This window comes from Dromaius novaehollandiae, chromosome W (genome assembly GCF_036370855.1).
Source record: "Dromaius novaehollandiae isolate bDroNov1 chromosome W, bDroNov1.hap1, whole genome shotgun sequence".
Classification (NCBI taxonomy): domain Eukaryota; kingdom Metazoa; phylum Chordata; class Aves; order Casuariiformes; family Dromaiidae; genus Dromaius; species Dromaius novaehollandiae.
This window is the reverse complement of record NC_088130.1, coordinates 30,554,701-30,573,121: the sequence shown is the minus strand read 5'-3', so window position 1 is coordinate 30,573,121 and position 18,421 is coordinate 30,554,701. Positions and strand designations below refer to the sequence as shown.

General features: G+C 41.9%; 1 protein-coding gene across 1 annotated transcript in view; it reads right to left on the bottom strand.

The window, feature by feature from the left end:
• The window catches only part of LOC112995238 (F-box/LRR-repeat protein 17), a 303,636-nt gene extending 297,846 nt beyond the window's left edge, over positions 1-5,790 (bottom strand). Inside the window, exon 1 of the mRNA XM_064501032.1 lies at positions 4,680-5,790. Coding sequence (XP_064357102.1) covers positions 4,680-5,417 — 738 coding nt within the window. The 5' untranslated portion in view covers positions 5,418-5,790. The remainder of the gene's footprint in view (positions 1-4,679) is intronic.
• Positions 5,791-18,421: the final 12,631 nt, after the last annotated feature.

Here is an 18,421-nt window from a genome sequence, read left to right as displayed (position 1 = left end):
TTTGCAATGTTGCTGTTTAATCAATAGAGTTAAGAGACAGAAAAAGGGGATTTATTTCTACTTACCAATTATACTTTAAAATCAACAACGTGAAAGTCAATATAGACAGCTCTAAACCTATTTATCATATTTTAAGTTCTAATCATATCCTCTCATGTGTCTGCATCCCATTAGTTTGGCACCTTCCCCAAGTTTCAGAATACTCTTTGCTGAAGATGTCCTCCATTTCATCAGCCAAGTCATAGATAAAATACAAATAGTTGGGGTCATAGCAGTTTTTCTGGATGTACTAAAACCCCCTTGACAGATTGTCCTGGACTGGCAGACAAATATTAACAAAGCCTCTGTATTTTCCCCTTCAAAACATTTAAGTGTGATTGAGATGAAATTAATTTAAAAATTAAGTACAGAAATATCCCATGAAACAGACATAGAAAAGAAACATGACAAAGACTTTACTAACAAGAAGGTACGCCACACAGTCATCTGATCCACAAAATCAGTTACTTTGAGTATTAAATCAACAAGGTTTTATTAGATATTTGTTTTAATCACTTGCAGTTGTTTCTAATCATCCTATCATCCTCTAGGTCAAAGGTTCTCAAGCTGAGATATCCAGGTCTATTTCCAACCAAAATTTAGTGCTGAACGAACATCAAAGCATCTCTTGTAGAACAAGGTGGTAATCCAGGATCTGCTGCCAGTGAAATGGTAACTGGCACAGAATAGCAATACACAGCATAAAGTGCTGTGAACTTCTGTATTACATATGGATCTTTTAATTGTTTGCTTCCACATCTGTCTAGGCTACAGTCAGGCTGACTAATCTATAAATTCCTTAGTTCCTCCCACCTTTCAAAGGGAATGGACTGAAATTACCCATCTTTAGTTCTGTGACATCTCACCCTCATTTACAAAGCTTAAGGATGAAATTTCACCCTCTCTGTAATATTTTTGATGTATGTTTTCGTGACCAAATGAAAAGCAAAACAGCTTATAAACATTTAATGGAATGGTTGAATAAAATGAGATTAACCAGCATTTTCCTCCCTATTCCATGGAGGAATCCCATGGGTTAAGGCCCCAGAAGGAAGGGGGGGGGGGGGTCCAAGAGAGCTGGTTAATATTAAAGCGTCACTTCCTCCAAGGTCAAGATCAGTGCATCCCTATGAGTAAGATGTCAAGCAAAGGGGGCAGGAGACACAAATGGATGAGTAAGAAGCTCATGGCAAAACTCAAACAGAAGAAGTATACAGAATGAGTACAGAAGTATAGAGCAAGTCCGCTGACGATACAAAACTGGGAGGAGTGGCTGACAGACCAGAGGGCTGTGCTACCATTCAGAGGGACCCTGACAGGCTGGAGAGTTGGGCGGAGAGAAACCTCACAAAGTTCAACAAACACAAGTGCAGGGTCCTGCATCTAGGGAGGAATAACCCCATGCACCAGTACAGGGCGGGGTGGGGGGGGTTGACCTACTGGAAAGCAGCTCTGGGGAGAAGGACCTGGGAGTTCTGGTGAACAACAAGTTAACCATGAGCCAGCAATGTGCCCTTGTGGCCAAGGCTAACGGTATCCTGGGATGCATTAGGAAGAGCATTGCCAGCAGGTCGAGGGAGGTGATCCTCCCCTTCTACTGAGCCCTGGTGAGGCCACATCTGGAGTACTGTGTCCAGCTCTGGGCTCCCGAGTACAAGAGAGATATGAACCTACTGGAGCAAGTCCAGCAGAGGGCTACAAAGATGATTAGGGGACTGGAGCATCTCTCTTATGAGGAAAGGCTGAGAGAGCTGGGCTTGTTTAGCCCGGAGGAGAGAGGACTGAGAGGGAATCTTATCAATGTATACAAATATCTAAAGGGAGAGTGTCAAGAGGATGGGGCCAGGCTCTCTTCAGCAACAGGACAAGAGGCAACAGGCACAGACTGAAACGCAGGAAATTCCATCTGAACATGAGGAAAAACTTCTTTACTGTGAGGGTAACAGAGCACTGGAACAGGTTGCCCAGAGAGGTTGTGGAGTCTTCTCTGGAGATATTCAAAACCCGCGTGGATGCAATCCTATGCAACGTGCTCTAGGTGACCTTGCTTGAGCAGTGGGGTTGGACTAGATCTCCCCCAGAGGTCCCTTCTAACCTCAACCATTCTGTGATTACACACCACAAACTTCCTGAGGTCAGCAGTGCCCAAATGATGATCTGCAGGTCAAGTTTAGTCTTATGACAATTGTTAGAACAAAAGCACATCCCAAGCAGTCAGTGGCCACTTACGATTTAAGAGTTCCTACAAAGTTTCATTTAAGAGACAGAAAACAGCAGGTTTGTCTCCTGCTCGCACACAGACAATGCTAGTGAAACCACAGCCGCCGCTGTGGTAGCGCCATCGCAACAGGAAGTCAGAGGCAGAGGTGGGAATCTAGGAAGGAAACATGGATACCAGACCAGGATCTAGCCCCTGAAACTACTGAGGTTAGACTCTCTTGGCCTAGTATTAAGGCTTGTGTCTCCACTTGTTATTGTGAAAAGTTTATCAAAAATTCAGGGTATAATTGTCTCCCATTTTTCCATAGAAAAACAGTATCTTTGGAGAAGGGACTATGTTTGGAATATTGTATCTGTGCTAAAGGCCAATGCGTTAAAGCCTATAAGCACTTCTATGAAGAAAACTGATCAGAAACCTAAGCTACAGATCCTGTAACAGAAAAGGATGATAAGAAAGTAGACAAAAAATACTCATTTCTAGTTAAGGATTGAAAGGAAGATTAAAAAAAAAAAGTTTGAGTAGGTTGGTTCTAACTTCTGGAATTAAAGATGGGCTTCTTCAAAGTCACTGCAGAAAGAGCTGAACTAGAAGAGAAAGACTCCGGCAGTCACAAGTTAATTAACATTAGGGGGTGCAGGGAAGGAAAAAGTTAAAAATACCTTGGAAGTACAGATACAAATATAATCTACTATGTCAATATCGAGTAGAAAACTACTTGGAAAAACATTTAAAGAAGTCCAAAAGTGAGATGGACATCCTATATCTTGACTATTAGAACTGGTTTACAACTGAGTTACCAGATTGCTATTTTTGAAAAAGTGAAGCTGAGAAAGTACTAAAATAAACAGATCAAAGTAGTCTTACCTATGACCAAAAGTTTTTTTTTTTAAAAAAAAAAGTCATACCGTATAAGAAATAAGGTTGATTAATCAAGTCACTCTTGTTTCAAATCCTAATAAACCAGAGTATCAAAAATAATGTGATCTGATATTAATATTGGCAAACCGATGAATTTCTTTTTCAAGTAGCAAAGTTTCTATCTTGCAGTCACAGAATAGATTAATAAGACTGGCAAATGCTTAAACACACGAACAAACAGGAACTTCAATACTGCATCTATTAAATCTGATGAGCCCAAGACCCATAAAATGGGAGGCGAGATAAGCAGATCATTGCTAAAAAAAAAATGTAAAGGAACTCCGTACTATGCTGGGGCTGTACAACTAGCAGCACAAGAAGAACAGACTTTGATGGACAGACACACACACCTGTTTCATACTCTGCCATTATCATGCCCTGCTTTGAGATCAGCCATTTGACCCCAGAGTAAAACTGCTATAATACTCCAAACCCCACTCCCCCCCAAAAAAGAAAATGCAACAAACAACAAAAGTGTGCAATCCCATACAGACTTATCCTTTCAGCTGAAGTTCAGATGAAGAGAGCCATTATACTAACTAGACTGACAGAACAGTTTAAAATGAAAACTCACTTTCAAAAGTTCAAGAGAACAACAGTTAAACAAAAAAACACACACCTAAAATAAGAAGCCAAGATGACAGCAATAGAGATAGAAAACAAAATGAGAGTATACTTTGAAGATCAGAAATCAGAGATTAAGAAAGGAAGTCAATTCTGGCTGGTACAGGCTATGAAATCAGTAAAGCCAAAGTCGATTTTATGAAAGCCTGTCTGTATTAGTCTCTACCAATGGTGGTAGAAAAAAAAAAAATCTGTTTAGTTTATAATCTATAGTTCTGGTCTACACAGGAGCACCAACTACAATGATTATCTACCTCACCCCTCACTTAAACAACTAACCTACTACTTTATCACTGATACTAAACAAGTAGGCATACCTGAAGGAGATGTTATATAGTTATGTTACATATATGAGTGAAAAGTTCCAGAGCAGAATATTACGTCGGCCTTTATCTCAGGTGAAGGCTCGCGATGCCATCCTTCACAACACCGAGCTGCCTCTCACGGAGCCCGCTTCCCCACACGCAGGGCGAGCACATCAGTCTACCTGTGCTGTTTCCGCACTCGCCTGCGGTTCAGTAACCGGAACACAAACCACGTTTCCGCGCCGGGCGCTCTCGCAAGCCAGGCACAGGGCCGCCGCGCAGCGCTCCCCGGGCCGCCCCGGGCGCACGGGCAGCAGGGCCGCCCCGGGCCCCGCCGAGGCGGGCCTGGCTGCCGCAGCCCGGCTGGAGGCCCGCGGCCAGAGCGGGCCGAGGCGGCGGCGCCCGGCTACCTGGGCTGGCCGGAAGGCGGCTCCTCGCCCCGCAGCCCGCCCGGGGCCGCCTCCTCGGCGGGCGGCGACCCTCGCACGGGGCCGCGCCGCCTCCCCTCGGCAGGCCCCAGCCGCGGCGCCAGCCTCCGCGCCCGCGGGAGCCGGCCCGGCCGCCCGACCCACCTTGAGGAGGATGGAGGGCGGCAGCTGGTTGATGTCGGGGGCCGGCGGCGGCAGCGGCTCTCGGCAGCAGTCCCCGGGGTGCTCCAGCGGCTCCTCGCAGCCCGCCTCGCTGTTCCTCTCCTTCTCGCCCTCCTCCGCCGGCGGCGAGGCGGGCTGCCCCCCGCCACCGCCCTCGCCGGCGGGGCCCCGGGGCGGCGCGCCCCCGCCGCCAGCCGCGCAGTCGGCGGCGGAGGGCAGGGCGCAGAGCTGCGGCTCCCCCGGGCACTGGCAAGCGGCGGCCTCGGGCTCCGCGGCGGCGGACCCGCAGCGCGGCTGCTTGCAAGGGGGGCAGGCGGGCAGGCCGGCCCCCTTGCGCTTGCACACCATCTCGGAGGCGACCTCGCCGGGCGGCCTGGCCGGCCCCAGGAGGCTCCGCACCGGCGAGGGCAGCAGGCCCGAGAGGAGCAGGCGCTGGCAGCGGCCCCGCGGCTCCCAGGCGGCGGGCGGGAGGCGGAGGAGGCGGCGGGCGGCGCGCTGCTCCGCGGCGCCGAGGGCCGCGTAGGGCGGCGGCAGCAGGGGGTCCCTGCCGGGCAGCGGCTGCTCCGGGGCGGGCGGGCTGGCGCTGTGCACGATGAAGCAGAGCATGCAGGGCCCGCGCAGGAAGCAGCTCCGGCTCCGCGGCGGCACCTTCCTCCCCCGGCAGCGGCGGCCCCTTTCCCGGCTTAGGCTGGCTGCCTCCTTGGAAAGCAGGTGGCCCATATAGGAGACGAGGGGGAGGGGAGCGCCCGGCTGCGGCCGCCGCCGCCCCCGCGGAAGGGCCCGCGGGGGTGTCACCTGCGGGCGGCGACAGGGAAGGGCGCTGTCATGCTGCCGGCGCGGCGGCGGCAGGTGGCGGCGACCGAGGGGCGGCGGCGGGGCTGGTTCCGGGACATGGAGCCGGGAGAAGCTTCCGCTACCGCCGCCCTGACCTCACCCGAGGGACAGGAGGAGGCGGCGCCCGGCGGTGCTGCCGCCGCCCGGCGGTGCTGCCGCCAGCGGCGGGCTGTGGAGCCGGCGGCGGGGAGGATGCGCCGGGGAGGGCCCGGCGGCGGCGCAGCGGCCGCGCACTCTGCGCGCTCCGCCCGCGGCGCCGCCGGCAGACGCGGCCCCAGGCTCCCCCCGTGGGGGGCGGAGCGCGGCCGAGGCGCCTCGCGCGGGCGCGGGCCGGCAACGGCTGCCCGGCGCGGACGGGTAACGGTTGTCTGCCTCGCGCGCGGACCGCCGGTGTCACCCCCTCTCCTCAGCTCTGTATTTAACCGCACGTTGTGTGTGTGCGCACACACGCTGTGTGTGTATACCTACGCAAATGTGCAGGGTATATGTATATACTATGCCGGGTATGTAAATATATGTTAAAAATAGGAACGAATATATATGTATAACGTGAATATATGGATACCTTTGTTCCTGCCCTTCCCCATTTTGTCCACTGTATGTAGTGTCACACTTTGTGGAGTCTTCATTGTAATAAAATTCATTCTGATGTGTGTAGGTGCTCTTACTAGCATAATACTGGTTGTTGAGCTTCCATGCAACACTACGTTAGCTGCCTGAAAATAAACTTTTTTTTGAGTGCTTCGAAGTTTTTGGGAGAAATTTGTGATGCCGGTACGGAAAGGCGATAGTGCTCCTGCCCCCAGGAGTCAGGCTAAATGCGCCTGTGCAAGACTGCAGTTAGGCTTTTGCAGTGGCATGGTAACACATGCTTCGAGACGCCCCAAAGGTTTTGTCTTCAGAAGCTATGGCTTCTACTCTAACCCCTCCTTCCATCCCAGCTAATTCATTTTTCCGCTGCTTTAAATCATTGCCTGATGAGAATCAAGGCCCAGATGGGGCCTCTGTCCATGTACACTCTGCTCCGGCAGCTGTGTACGTCTGGCCTAAGTGCGTGGCTGCCTGTCATTGCTCAGTAGCGCATAAGTCTTTGCAAGAATAGGCTGTGATGCTTCAACTAAGGCTCTCCCTGATGCTTTGCAAATTTCATTTACACATTTCTAAATCAGTGAGGTAAATTGACTTGTATGAAATGTATAGGTTTAAATATATGTGGAATTTTGCCTTTAGTGAAAGGAGGAGACAAATTATAGTTAGGATGTACATGATGCAGTACTGCTATTAAATAGCAAAGGGTGGCAGCAGCAGCAATGCATGCTGCTATATACTGGGTGAACCAGATCTTTTGGTGTTTTGCTCAGGAATAAGTTATGTTAGGATTAAAACACCTGAGACCTTATTGTTACCTGTAGCGTTAGTCTTCAACAGGACCATAAAGACATGTTCACTATGAGGAAAATACTGTTACACCATTGGGTAAAAAGCAGAGTCATAGAATATTTTGTCTGAACTTAGAACTTATTGAAGTCCATTAATATAAACTGTAGTTAATTCTGGCAAAAAGACAACAGCTTTTTCCCTGTTTTCAAACATAAATTTCAGTAAGAACAAACAAAAACAAAAGAACGTGAAAGTCTAAGTCAAACATTCAGACTAAATGGCATTCAGAATAAATGCATGCAATGTCAAGCATTCAGAATAAATCCCATAATTAAAGTTGACTCTGCAACTTCTGAATAGTCATTGTGATATGGTCTTTACTTACATGATCACTTATTAGCATTTCCTGCAGAAATCTGGGCACGGGTCTCTGTATGTCTCTTTTATGTCTAATATATGTTGTCACATTATTTTGAGATGCATGGCTAGATATAGATAGATTAGGTAGATGGACGGATAGAGGTACAGGACACAGAGAAGGATGATTTTTCTTCTATGAATTTATATTATACAATGTTGATGAATAACCAAGGTTATACTTTCTAACATGCCTTCGTTAACAATTAAGTTGATGTATGATTATGCTGTGAATTGCCTAGCTCTTTTATCATCTCTTCTAGTCTTGCCTCTTTTAAGTAATTTCACCTGCAGAACATTTTCCTACCTTATTTTTGTCATTTTTCTCCTGATTACTAAAGCTGAATCTTTGAATTTGATCTTTGACCTGAAGATCCTGAAGACTTTTGTTGCTATAAAGTTTGTAGTATGAAAGATAGAAAACTAAGATAATAAATGGTCCGCTTTTAAAAACTACTCATTTATTCCTATCACTTAGCTAATAACAACATTTTGGGCCTAAAAATGAAAGCAGAACTGTTCTGCTGGCAGTTTTATTGGCAGATACTAGAACCACAAAAATCTGCAGAACAACTTCTGCTGATTCAGTGTGGTACACGTAATTTGTTTGCTCCAGCATGAGACACAGGAAATGAGTTTGACTCTCCACTAAGAACAAGTTAGAAACTGAGGAAATAACATTTTGAGGTAAATAAACAATCTCTATGTAAGGTTTTATTTTGTGTCACCTCAGCTGTGAATGCTGGTTAAGACTTGAGACTGTGTTCATAGACAGCTTCTGTGAATTTTGTTTTGACATACAATCAGAATATATGGTGAGCTGAAACCATTGAGCATTACTACTGATTAGAGTCAGGCATTTATGATTGCGATTTGTGTAATCAAAATCCTTTCTGAGCAGGAGTCTACTATATTATTGCATTTTGGGATTTGTATCAGTATATATTTTATATTATGGTTTCCATCAGAGCTTCCATCACATGAGATCCTAAAAAAAATCTGATCAAATTATCTTTCTCATTTTCTGTGACTTAATCTTTCCTTTCTATTTAGGTTTAGTCCATATAATTCTATATGCCTTTGACTTTCATAAAATTGCTAGGGAGAATCATCAGCATTTGCAACCTTCATAGCTCAGTTTTAGAAACCAATGTATTTTAACGAACACAACTCATCTTGCAGATCACCAGAGGTTTCACTGCAGAAGACAGGTGACGCAAAAGCTTCATGCATATTACACGTGCATATTACTGATAACTATGCATATTACTAGATAACTATCTCATGTCGTAAATTTTCATATTGATACTTCTTTTGCAACACATAAGCAATGCGAAGTGAACTTGGGGAGAGAAAGAAGCCGTCCCTTGTCCAACTCCCTTTCATGTTGCTATATACCCAAATAATTTTAAAATGAATTTAACAAAATTGATGATAATAGTTGATGGTAAAGTTGTTAACAATAAATATTGCAAACCTGTACTTATCAATGAAAGTTATTACATGCGTTATGGCTTATTTGTATTAGAGCTATACTAGCAAATTCTTTCTGCTACTATAGTTATACCTGTGTTGGTTATAGAAGTAAGGAAAGAAATGGAAGAGTGTTCTTTCCCCCATTATTCCAGCTGACATAGCCATGCTGCTTAACTGTAGATCAACTATAGAAAATAAGAAAAGTTTATTATGAGTGCATAAAAGAATATTTGCATGCTGATTTTTTGGGTTCTCTAGAAAAGTGCAGCACAATATAAATATGTCAGGTAAAATGCATGAAAAATATGTGACTATTTAAACACTACAATTGAATAGGCAAAGTAAGACTCTCCAGGTGCATGCTTGAGTATGTGTACTATATTGCAATGTGTAGGGGTATTCTGTTTGAAAATTAAAAGTAAATACAGTATTTTCATATCAATTGATGAAGTACTCATGAGGCTATTAATCACCAAGGAGAGGGGTTTTTTTTTTACTCACCAGACTTCTGAGGGCTTTGAATGGGAACAGTTGGGAGAGGGAGGGTTTTTTGTTTTGTTACAACCTGCTTCTTCCTGCAGCCTCTCTTCCCAAAAGCAGAACACGGAGAACTTGTAGAAGATTGAAAGAATACTGCTGTTTTGGCAATATTCTAAAAAAGGGACAGGTCATCCCATCAGGGATAACTATTCTTCAGTTAATCTGATATCAATTCTATCATGGATAGATGCATTAGACTTGAGCTTTTCTAAGGTATTTCACCTAGTAAAAAAAAAAAAAAAGTAATTTCAAAAGTACCACATAAAATGTGTTACATTGATTAAGAACAACTTGTCAACTCATACATCACAACTACATAGAGAAGTACTTCCTGTATAGTTGACTTTATATCTGAATCCATTTAGTTTTTTAATTAACAATTTAGAAAGCAAACACAAATTCACATAAGGGTACAAGTAATAAAAAGATTTGTGAAATAATAAATAATGATGTCAGAAGAGCCACACAAAATTATCATAAAATTATCAGTTAATTCCTTTTACAGAACAGAATTAAATACGTATTTGTAGTTAATATTTCTATTCTGTATCTTTAAGTTAAGACAAATATATTGTCTTTATCTATGACTAGGCCTATTCTTATTTTTTAATGTCTTTCAATTTTCTTGATCCCTAAAAATTCTCCATTAGAGAAATCTCTTTGGAAATGTTAACTCCTGTAAATTGTATATGTTAGCAACTTTTTGCTTTAGAATATGACAGGTTGAAGACCACTAGCAATTTTATTGGTGAGATGTCTTTTGATTATGCCATTGCCACACTATCTTCATCTTATTCTTCTAAGCCTTGCAAGCCAGGGGTTTCTCCTAATGACTGCAACTCCTCTTATCAAATTTTTAAAGTAATAAGTAGCTTCTAATTTCTACTTACATTCTGCATACATTTTTCTGCCGCCTCTGCCCATCTGTGATAGTGATGTTTTAATTTACTGACGTGTTACTGAATTTCTTTTATTGACCACTCTGTCAAGATTAGGATTGAGCCAATTCCATCCTTGATTTGTGGAATCTTTTTTTTTGATCAATTGATAAAAAGTTTTTGCAAGAACTGGCTGCAGTCCCTGGGGTGGGCATCCAACCACTGGGACAGGGAGGGCTATCGATGCCCTCAGGGCCTGGACAGAGATGCAACCTTTATCCATATCGACATTATCCACACTCTTTTTCCATTATCTCAGTTACTTAAACATACATATTTGTGTCTGTCATCTGGATCTTTCCAGTAAATAAGGCTTCAAAGTTCCTCAAGGATTTGCAATATTTATAGGCAGCTGGAGACTGACAGATTCTTTTCATTGCTGTCACTCTTTAATCTGAAATTCAAATGCAGGCCTTGCAAAACTCCATCCTGTACAATTTCTGAATTTTAAAATAAATTCGATCTGATCAAGCCCTCTTAATTCAAAAGATGAATGGTATAAGTACCATAAATATGCTTCTGCTTGTTATACTTTAGCATTTTAAAATTCTAGGCAGGACATTTTTAATACATCCATATATCCATATATTTAGCCAGGAACACTTCAGAACATTTTTTCAAGATAGCGGACTGTTCTTTTTCTGATAGCAAGCCTGAACTAATTTTGAACGACGATATTGAACAACAAACGAGAAACGAAAAGAGGTGCAGGTGCTTGCAGTCAATGCAATGGTTTTAGCACTGGGAGTCACTATTGCTTCATGCACGGAAAGCACAGTAAGCACTTACTATAGCAGCAGAATGAAATATTACATGATCAAACATCCTTATCAGCTGTGCAGTCTTCACTGCATTAATTTAAGCAGGAAGATATAAATAATAGTGCATTTCTTCATTGTTATTGCTTATATTTCATGAAATTAAAAGCCATAAAACCAGTACTGTTGGAAACCTAGAAACTGCTCAAGAAATCATGATGTAGACATTAAGCAGTAAGAGTCCTTCAATTTATGATATTAAAGGTTTATTACATATATAGCAATATATTTTAACATTTTTCAAAGTTATCTCTTTGCATATTTGAATAGGGCATGCATACTGATGGCTCAAAACTAGGACTGTACTTAATTTCTGAGCTGCAAAAGAACATAATAAATAATGAAAAACAAATAGTTATAAGATTATATCTGATCCTGATACCCACATGTGCATGTTCAACTGGATTTCAGGACTGGCCTATAGGAAGCTGCATCTATAATAGATGTTTGGCCATGTTGCCATAGCCTGTTGCTGGTTGATTGCGTAAATGGTTTTTAAAATTACCTCTTCATGAGAACAGGTTCTCAAAGGATAGATTATTCTTTAAATGGTGTGTTAGAAATACCATTAAGAGAAAGATGGAAAGAGGCAGCAGAATTTCCACTTGGGTTTTAGAAACAGCATAAAAATACACTCAAAAAGTAGACTGAAAGTTTGTTCTTGGTATTAGCATAAAAATATACCTGAAATATAAAAATTGGTATTTTTATCTTTTGTCTTCATTGATATTTTTACAGCAATCTGTTGTAACACTGTCATCAAAATATGTATGTGTATATGACAATTATAGTGTGGGTAGCTTGCAACATTTTTATCAAGGCAATATAGTTCTGATATCTGCTGGAACTGTCCACATAGAAAACTCAAGAGAGATATGAGCCTCATTTTCCCAGGCACTTTATGGGCAGTTCTGGCTCTGAAGAGCTTGAAATCTATTGTGTGACATAGTGGAAAGTCTGTGATGTGAAAGTCAAAACTCATCGGATGAACAGTTGCACACCTCAGAGCAGCAAGATGTAATCCCTGGTGATGTCTACGTAAAAGGCTTAATGGCTTATTTTCGATATTCTAAGACATCCAATGTTAAGCTGACAGATAAAAGACTAGGTCCTGTTTTATGATCATATGCATACAGTTAATCAAGTTTTCCTCTTTTCAGAATCTACATAAAAATATAGAATTGGAAGCGACCTCTAGAGTCAGTCCGTCTTCTGCCATCATGGGCAGTTATATTGTACAATCCTGTTAAGTACATTTATCAAGCTGCATTTTAAAGACCATTATGTTTCTTGGTCTTACTACACCCCTGGAAAAGCTGTACTAGAATACTTCATGATTGGAAACCACCTACTTGCTTTCAGATTAAATTTATTCAGGATCAGTTAAACTCCCAAATTCATTCTTCTACAGTTAGTTTACATCAGATCTGCAACTTAGTTTGCAAAGTTCTGGGGCTGATATAATCTTGTTCCTTTGCCTTCAGTGTATTAACTGCTTTGCATTCGCTTTTATCTCAGCGCAGGCTAAAACAACACTTAAAAAAACTCGAAAAACAGGAAGTCTAATTATTGTAGCTGTGCAACTGATGTGCTTGGGTGCTTGCACATATGACCGATAAGCAGTTAGATAACAGACTAAACAGGCAGGATGTGCATAGTCAAAGCATTAAGGAGGTTTACACGCTATATGTATGGTATTGGTACAATGAGGATATGCTGTCAAAATAAAGCATTTAAGCTATACAGCATGAAATGATCACATGGAAATGTAAAGAACTGAAGCCTGAGTGCCTGCTTCACATACAGAGAGAATATTAACTAGTTAAACAGATGATAGAAAATTGTATCTAATAGAGAGATGAAAGATACTAATAAATTGTATATAAAGGGTAGCTGCAAACTTTCTTTGGGTTTCTTGATGCCACTGCATGCTATTTGGTCACCTACGCTCAGTATTATTGTCATTACTTGTCATATTAGCTAAAAAATACCTGGTTTGGGACAGGTTCTTTGGTTGACTGTTATGTAAATATCCCTGTTTAGTGAGAGAATGAAACCCTGGAGCAGTCAGTATTAATGCAATCTGCAATATATGGCCAGGCCCAGAATACCTCAGTCGAGGTCCCAGAAGTATTAGCAGAGGCCAGTGGAAAATGCAGAAGATCCTTTGTATAGAGGTCACCTTGAAGATCTTGCCTTTGTCCATGTTATCTGGATCTCTACTCTGTAGCCCCACTTCTTTTTTCCTTGTTCTCTTTTTATTTTCATAAAGGACAATAGAAACCCAGTGGAACAGTGCAGTGATCCTACAGTCCCTGAATAGGATGTGATCATGACCATTGTACATCGAGGAGTTAGTGATGTGCGTAGCAGTTACCCTGAGCGGGTGCAGGCCTGCGCTGTGTTGCGCTGCATTGCACCTATGGTTTGGCCTGCAGGCCTGTGCTGTGCTGCCCATCTCCCTTGGGCATGGGATAAACTTAGCTGGCTAATTGTAACGGAGGAGACTGTAGGTAGATCCCACTTGGCACTGGTGATCACACCACCCTGTCTTCATTCAAAAGTGCAGCAACAAGTGCTCATGTGAACATCCTTTTTGTTTGTCAGTAGAAATGATGAACAGAGAAGAAAATCTTATCAGAGCTCAAAAGACCAAAATGTCAGGTAACCTTTCCTTGGATGGGATCTGCGTGGTGTACCATGTCCTGGTCAGAGGTCTGCCTGAGGCAGCACAACTTGGGGTGCCTAGCATCTGAAGGGATGTAAGATTATCCATACTATCCTCCTTTTGCTTATAGTGTTAGTGCCAATAAATGGCATTTTAAGTGAGAGTCACCTGGGTGAAGTCTGACTGCCTTTCTTACTGGGATCATAAGGAACCAGCATATCCTGGTGCAAAACAAACAGCAGTCATGACTGAAATACAAATTTTGAAGGATACGTGCTGTTGAAGAAGGAAAAATACATATACAGGGTAAAGTCATAAAGTCTGTGATAAATTATCCAGAAATAAGAGCTAACACAGGTGACAGAGAACTTTTCTTTGATACCTTAGTCAACAAGAGTATGGATAGAGGTGCCCTGTCCTCCAGCTCTGTAGACCTACAGTTTGTATCAAGTTGCAGAGGTTACCACTACCAGTCCAGTAAGGGATCGGTAGTGGAGAGATTTCCTTAGCTAGAAGACTAGACAGAGAAGACAAAACCAAAAAAAGGGCAATGGCAAAAGAAACAGAATAGGGAAAAGTACAAAGATATTGAGGGAATCAAAAAAATTTAAGCCTGTTAAGACAGTGACCCGAGTCAGGCAGAGTTCTGAGAAGGACCTGCCTTCATTTTTTCTCCTAAAAACACCAAAAGGGTTTTCCAACTCTATAGCTGTATTTTACTAGAACTTAGACTAGAAAAACAGGCTTTTTAGGTGAAGGACGTTCAGGCCTGCTGGATGGGACCTAAAAAGTTATACAAACAAGTCTCCTTCCTGTACTCTGTGTTTTTGCAGAGTTACTTTCTCCAGGAACTTTTAGTGACTTCCTGGATTGCAGCTCCACCAAGACAAAGACCTAGGGGAGACGGGGAAAGTCTCCCTGTCTTTCCAAAGCTCTGTACATGCCCTGCTTTTCTTAAACGACTCATGTGCTACTCCTCCAGTAGCTTGCAGCCCATATCCACCCCATCCCCTCCCTTGGGCTGAGCCACTTCCCAGACCGTGCTCACATCTGCGCAGGGCTGGGTGGTTGGCAGATTTCAGGAGATGGGGAAAGCAGCCTTCCTCCCTGCTGTCTTTCCCACAGAGGAGGACATGTGTTAGCTGTAAGAGCTTAGAAGGCAGTAAGAGAGATATGATTCATTGTCCTGTCCTGCAAGAGCATTGGCATGGAATTCAGGGGTAGGAAGGAGGGAAAGAGGGAGGGAAAAAAATGGATGAGAGTGAATATCCTTCTTCAGCCTCTAGTTTCAAATTAGTCCTCTGCAATGGTTTTCTGACTTCATCTAGTTTTGCTGGCCCTGGAGTAAAAACTGAGGTGAGCCTGTTCCTTGGGAGAGTGGAGGGGGCACAGGGTGACAGACATTGCTTTCTATTGTGTTGGATGCTGGCTGAAACTGTGAACCCAGCAGGTTTTACCTAGAGCAGCTCTCAAAAGAAGAGCAACTAAGACTGGGGAGCCTCTTTTTCATTCATTTCCTACAGAAGAGATATGGGAGGAGGCATATTTTATCATACTGATAAAATAGCAGAGTTAAATTCTTATTTGTAAGTTTAAAACAACTGCAAAGAAGCTTTTCCAGGTTTATGCAAGGAGAGCAGGATTTGACTCCAGTGTAAAGTTACAGATATCTTCTACAGTGTTTTGCAGTACACGTGCATGAAGCTGGAAGTGGCAAAGACCTATCTGTAAATTATCTGGGAAGCTAGCACCTATGTAAGTGCATGAAATTACTATGATTGTGCCTGGAGATGACTAGTCATACAGTGTCTCATTTTATCTGCAATTATGGATGCATTTGGGCATGTAAACTTTATCTATACTTTTACACAGTGAAAGTGTGGGCTACTTGAGCTACTTTTTAAGAGTAGGTTAGTTATGTTCAGATTTTCACCCAATCCTGTAGCTGGAAAAAAGGAGAATGGACGACTTTCAGTTATCTTAATTTCAGTAACTGACTGAAACATTATGTTCTCTAAGACCATTTGAGAAAACAGTAGTCTGGGTGTTTCACAAGTAGTATTTTGGCAAAATAATTTCCCTTTATTGTGTATGATTTTTCTAATGCTGAAAGGTTGGTGATTAAGAAAGGTTATTTAGGCCTGTCAGATATGGTAAAGACTCGTAAGCACAGGTTATCGCTCCTTAGATCACTCAAATACTTTATCACAGAAAACAGAAGGGAAGGGAACTGTCATTATAAAGTTTTAAATGAAAGTCCATATAAACCTTTAAACTCCTTGGCCTTTTATACAGCATATACACAAACATTTTACTCCTCCTGCTCCTGACCGCCCATTCCATCAGTATCACTATCTGAGCTTTTGTGATATTACAAGTTCACATTTAATTTCTTACTGGCTTTGGTTTACAACAATTTAAACTGTCAATTTTTCATATTTCAAAGAGCTAAATGTTAATTACTAAGGATCAGAAGTATATTCCTCCTTTCTGTGGGAGAGGCAGACTCAGCAACAATCTCGAGTTCTTGCTTCTTAAAGACCAGGAGGCGATTCCTCTGGGCTATGGAAACTCTAACTGATAAGATAATTCAACAATATTGATGTGCCACATTACATGTCTTGTAGTAATGCAAGGAGGTGCCAAGAGGGCTAATTAGAGGAATTACTGAACACCTGCAAGCTCTGTTTAGTTTGCTAGTTTGTCTATAATGTAAGGAAATCAAAAAAGGGAGTATAGGAGAGACTGAAAGAAGTCCTGGATCTTTTTTTGAAATGCTTAAGCAGTGAAATGCTTAAGCAGAAATAGCAAAAGAACATTTGGAAAAAATGGTAGGGCAGGACCAGCTCTTAGAGTAAGCTCAGAGAAGAAACAGAATTTGAGGAGACTAATCCCATTCTTCTGAAAACCATTATTCTGAAAACTTGGTGGAGATTCACATCTTAGTCTGCGCAGAGTGGCGGGAGGGTTGATATTTCACTACGTCTTTCAGGATTAGGTGGAGAAGTTGGGGAGTAGAAAAAAAGACAGCACAAACCAGAAGTGAAGCATAAAATCTGTGAAGACATCAGTTGGAATTTTACTTTTTCAAATATAGGATGTCAAGTAATATAAAAAGCCTACCTCATTTTAATTGAGTCATATGCTTGTTTGAAAACAGCAGTCAGGATCCAGCTGCTCTTGATTTGTTTTTTGTTGACTGGAATTCTGATTTGTTTATAGTGAATACAACATGTATGTACTATCATATCATATCGTACTGGCACAGTAAGATAGCAGCAGTGGTTTACATGATGAAAAAATATTTTGAGGAAAGTATAGGTATCTGATTTTATACTAAAGAATAACTAGGAATTTAAGAATCTTCTGTCTTAGTGTTTAAATGGAAGATTTAACAACTTACGTGAACCTAGACAGAGAGCTACCTGGAGACAGAGCTAATCTTCATTTCAGCTATTGTACTGACTAATTCATTATGTGATCTTTATGGTTGAATACAGTAGGTCAGCACAACTTCAGGGCACTGTAAGAGGAAAAGAAAAGTTAATGTTACTCATCTGCTGAATGCTTGAGTAATCTACACAGTACAATCTATCTGTTTGCTGAAGTAAATTACATTTTCTAATTAGTTCTGAACATACAAACATATGAAATTCTAATGCCATCTTAAATTTCTACTTTTTTTGGAAGAGAAGAAAAAGTGTTTAAATATGACACTCGCATAATCTGCACCAACTTAATCATAATAGTTTAAGCTCTGATCCTACAATGATCTGCATTTGTGTTTAACAACATACAGTATGTATTTTTGGAAATGTTTACAAGTTAGGGTCTCGTATGGTTATAGTCTTCATTGCTGATCTCGCATTGCAACAAGGGAAATAGTTGGACATTTTCTTTAAATATTTAGCTGAGTGCGTTTAGAAAGTGTTACCTCTGCCTCAAGGCAGAAGGTGACCTCTCAAGAGCCCTTTCCATCTTATATTAAGTATTAATCCTTTGGTTGGTAGTCCGTAGAAGCATCAAGCTTTTGTTTGTTCAAGATGATGATTTACTCAGCAACTGAAAACTCTCAGATTGGTAAACATGAAACATTGTTGCCTCAAGATGGCAGTATTTCATTTGGAAGAAAAACCTGCGGGGAACTACAGTTTGGATGCTGTTTTATTATTCATTGTACCATAGGACCTAAGTGACAGGCTGTCAATAATTAAAGGGACGGTAGGAGAAGAGAGGGCACATGTTTCACAGTCTTCTGACCTTCCATAATTTTTTCCATCTCTCTCAGCATGATGATTCTCTAGTGAGGGTGCAGTAGTAATCTATTTACAGGCATTACAACACCTGCATTCCAGTCTCCAGCAACGCTTCTACTAGGAAATCCTTCATTTCAAGCATTTTTGTTTTTAAGCCAAAAGAGATTTATTCTATAATGAAATATTGGTGCTAAAAATGTCAGCACTGTACAGCTTCCCCTTGACAATTTTTTTTTTGCTTGAATGTTGAAGAATACATTGAATTTACAGTACTAAAAACAATTTTGCATCTAAATATTTAAAGAGCAGCTAGGAAGTTCCATGTTTAAGATAAAATTATATGTAACTTTGAAGTGGCTAGTGCCTTGGTTGAGAAATTAGTTTCTGATGACATCTT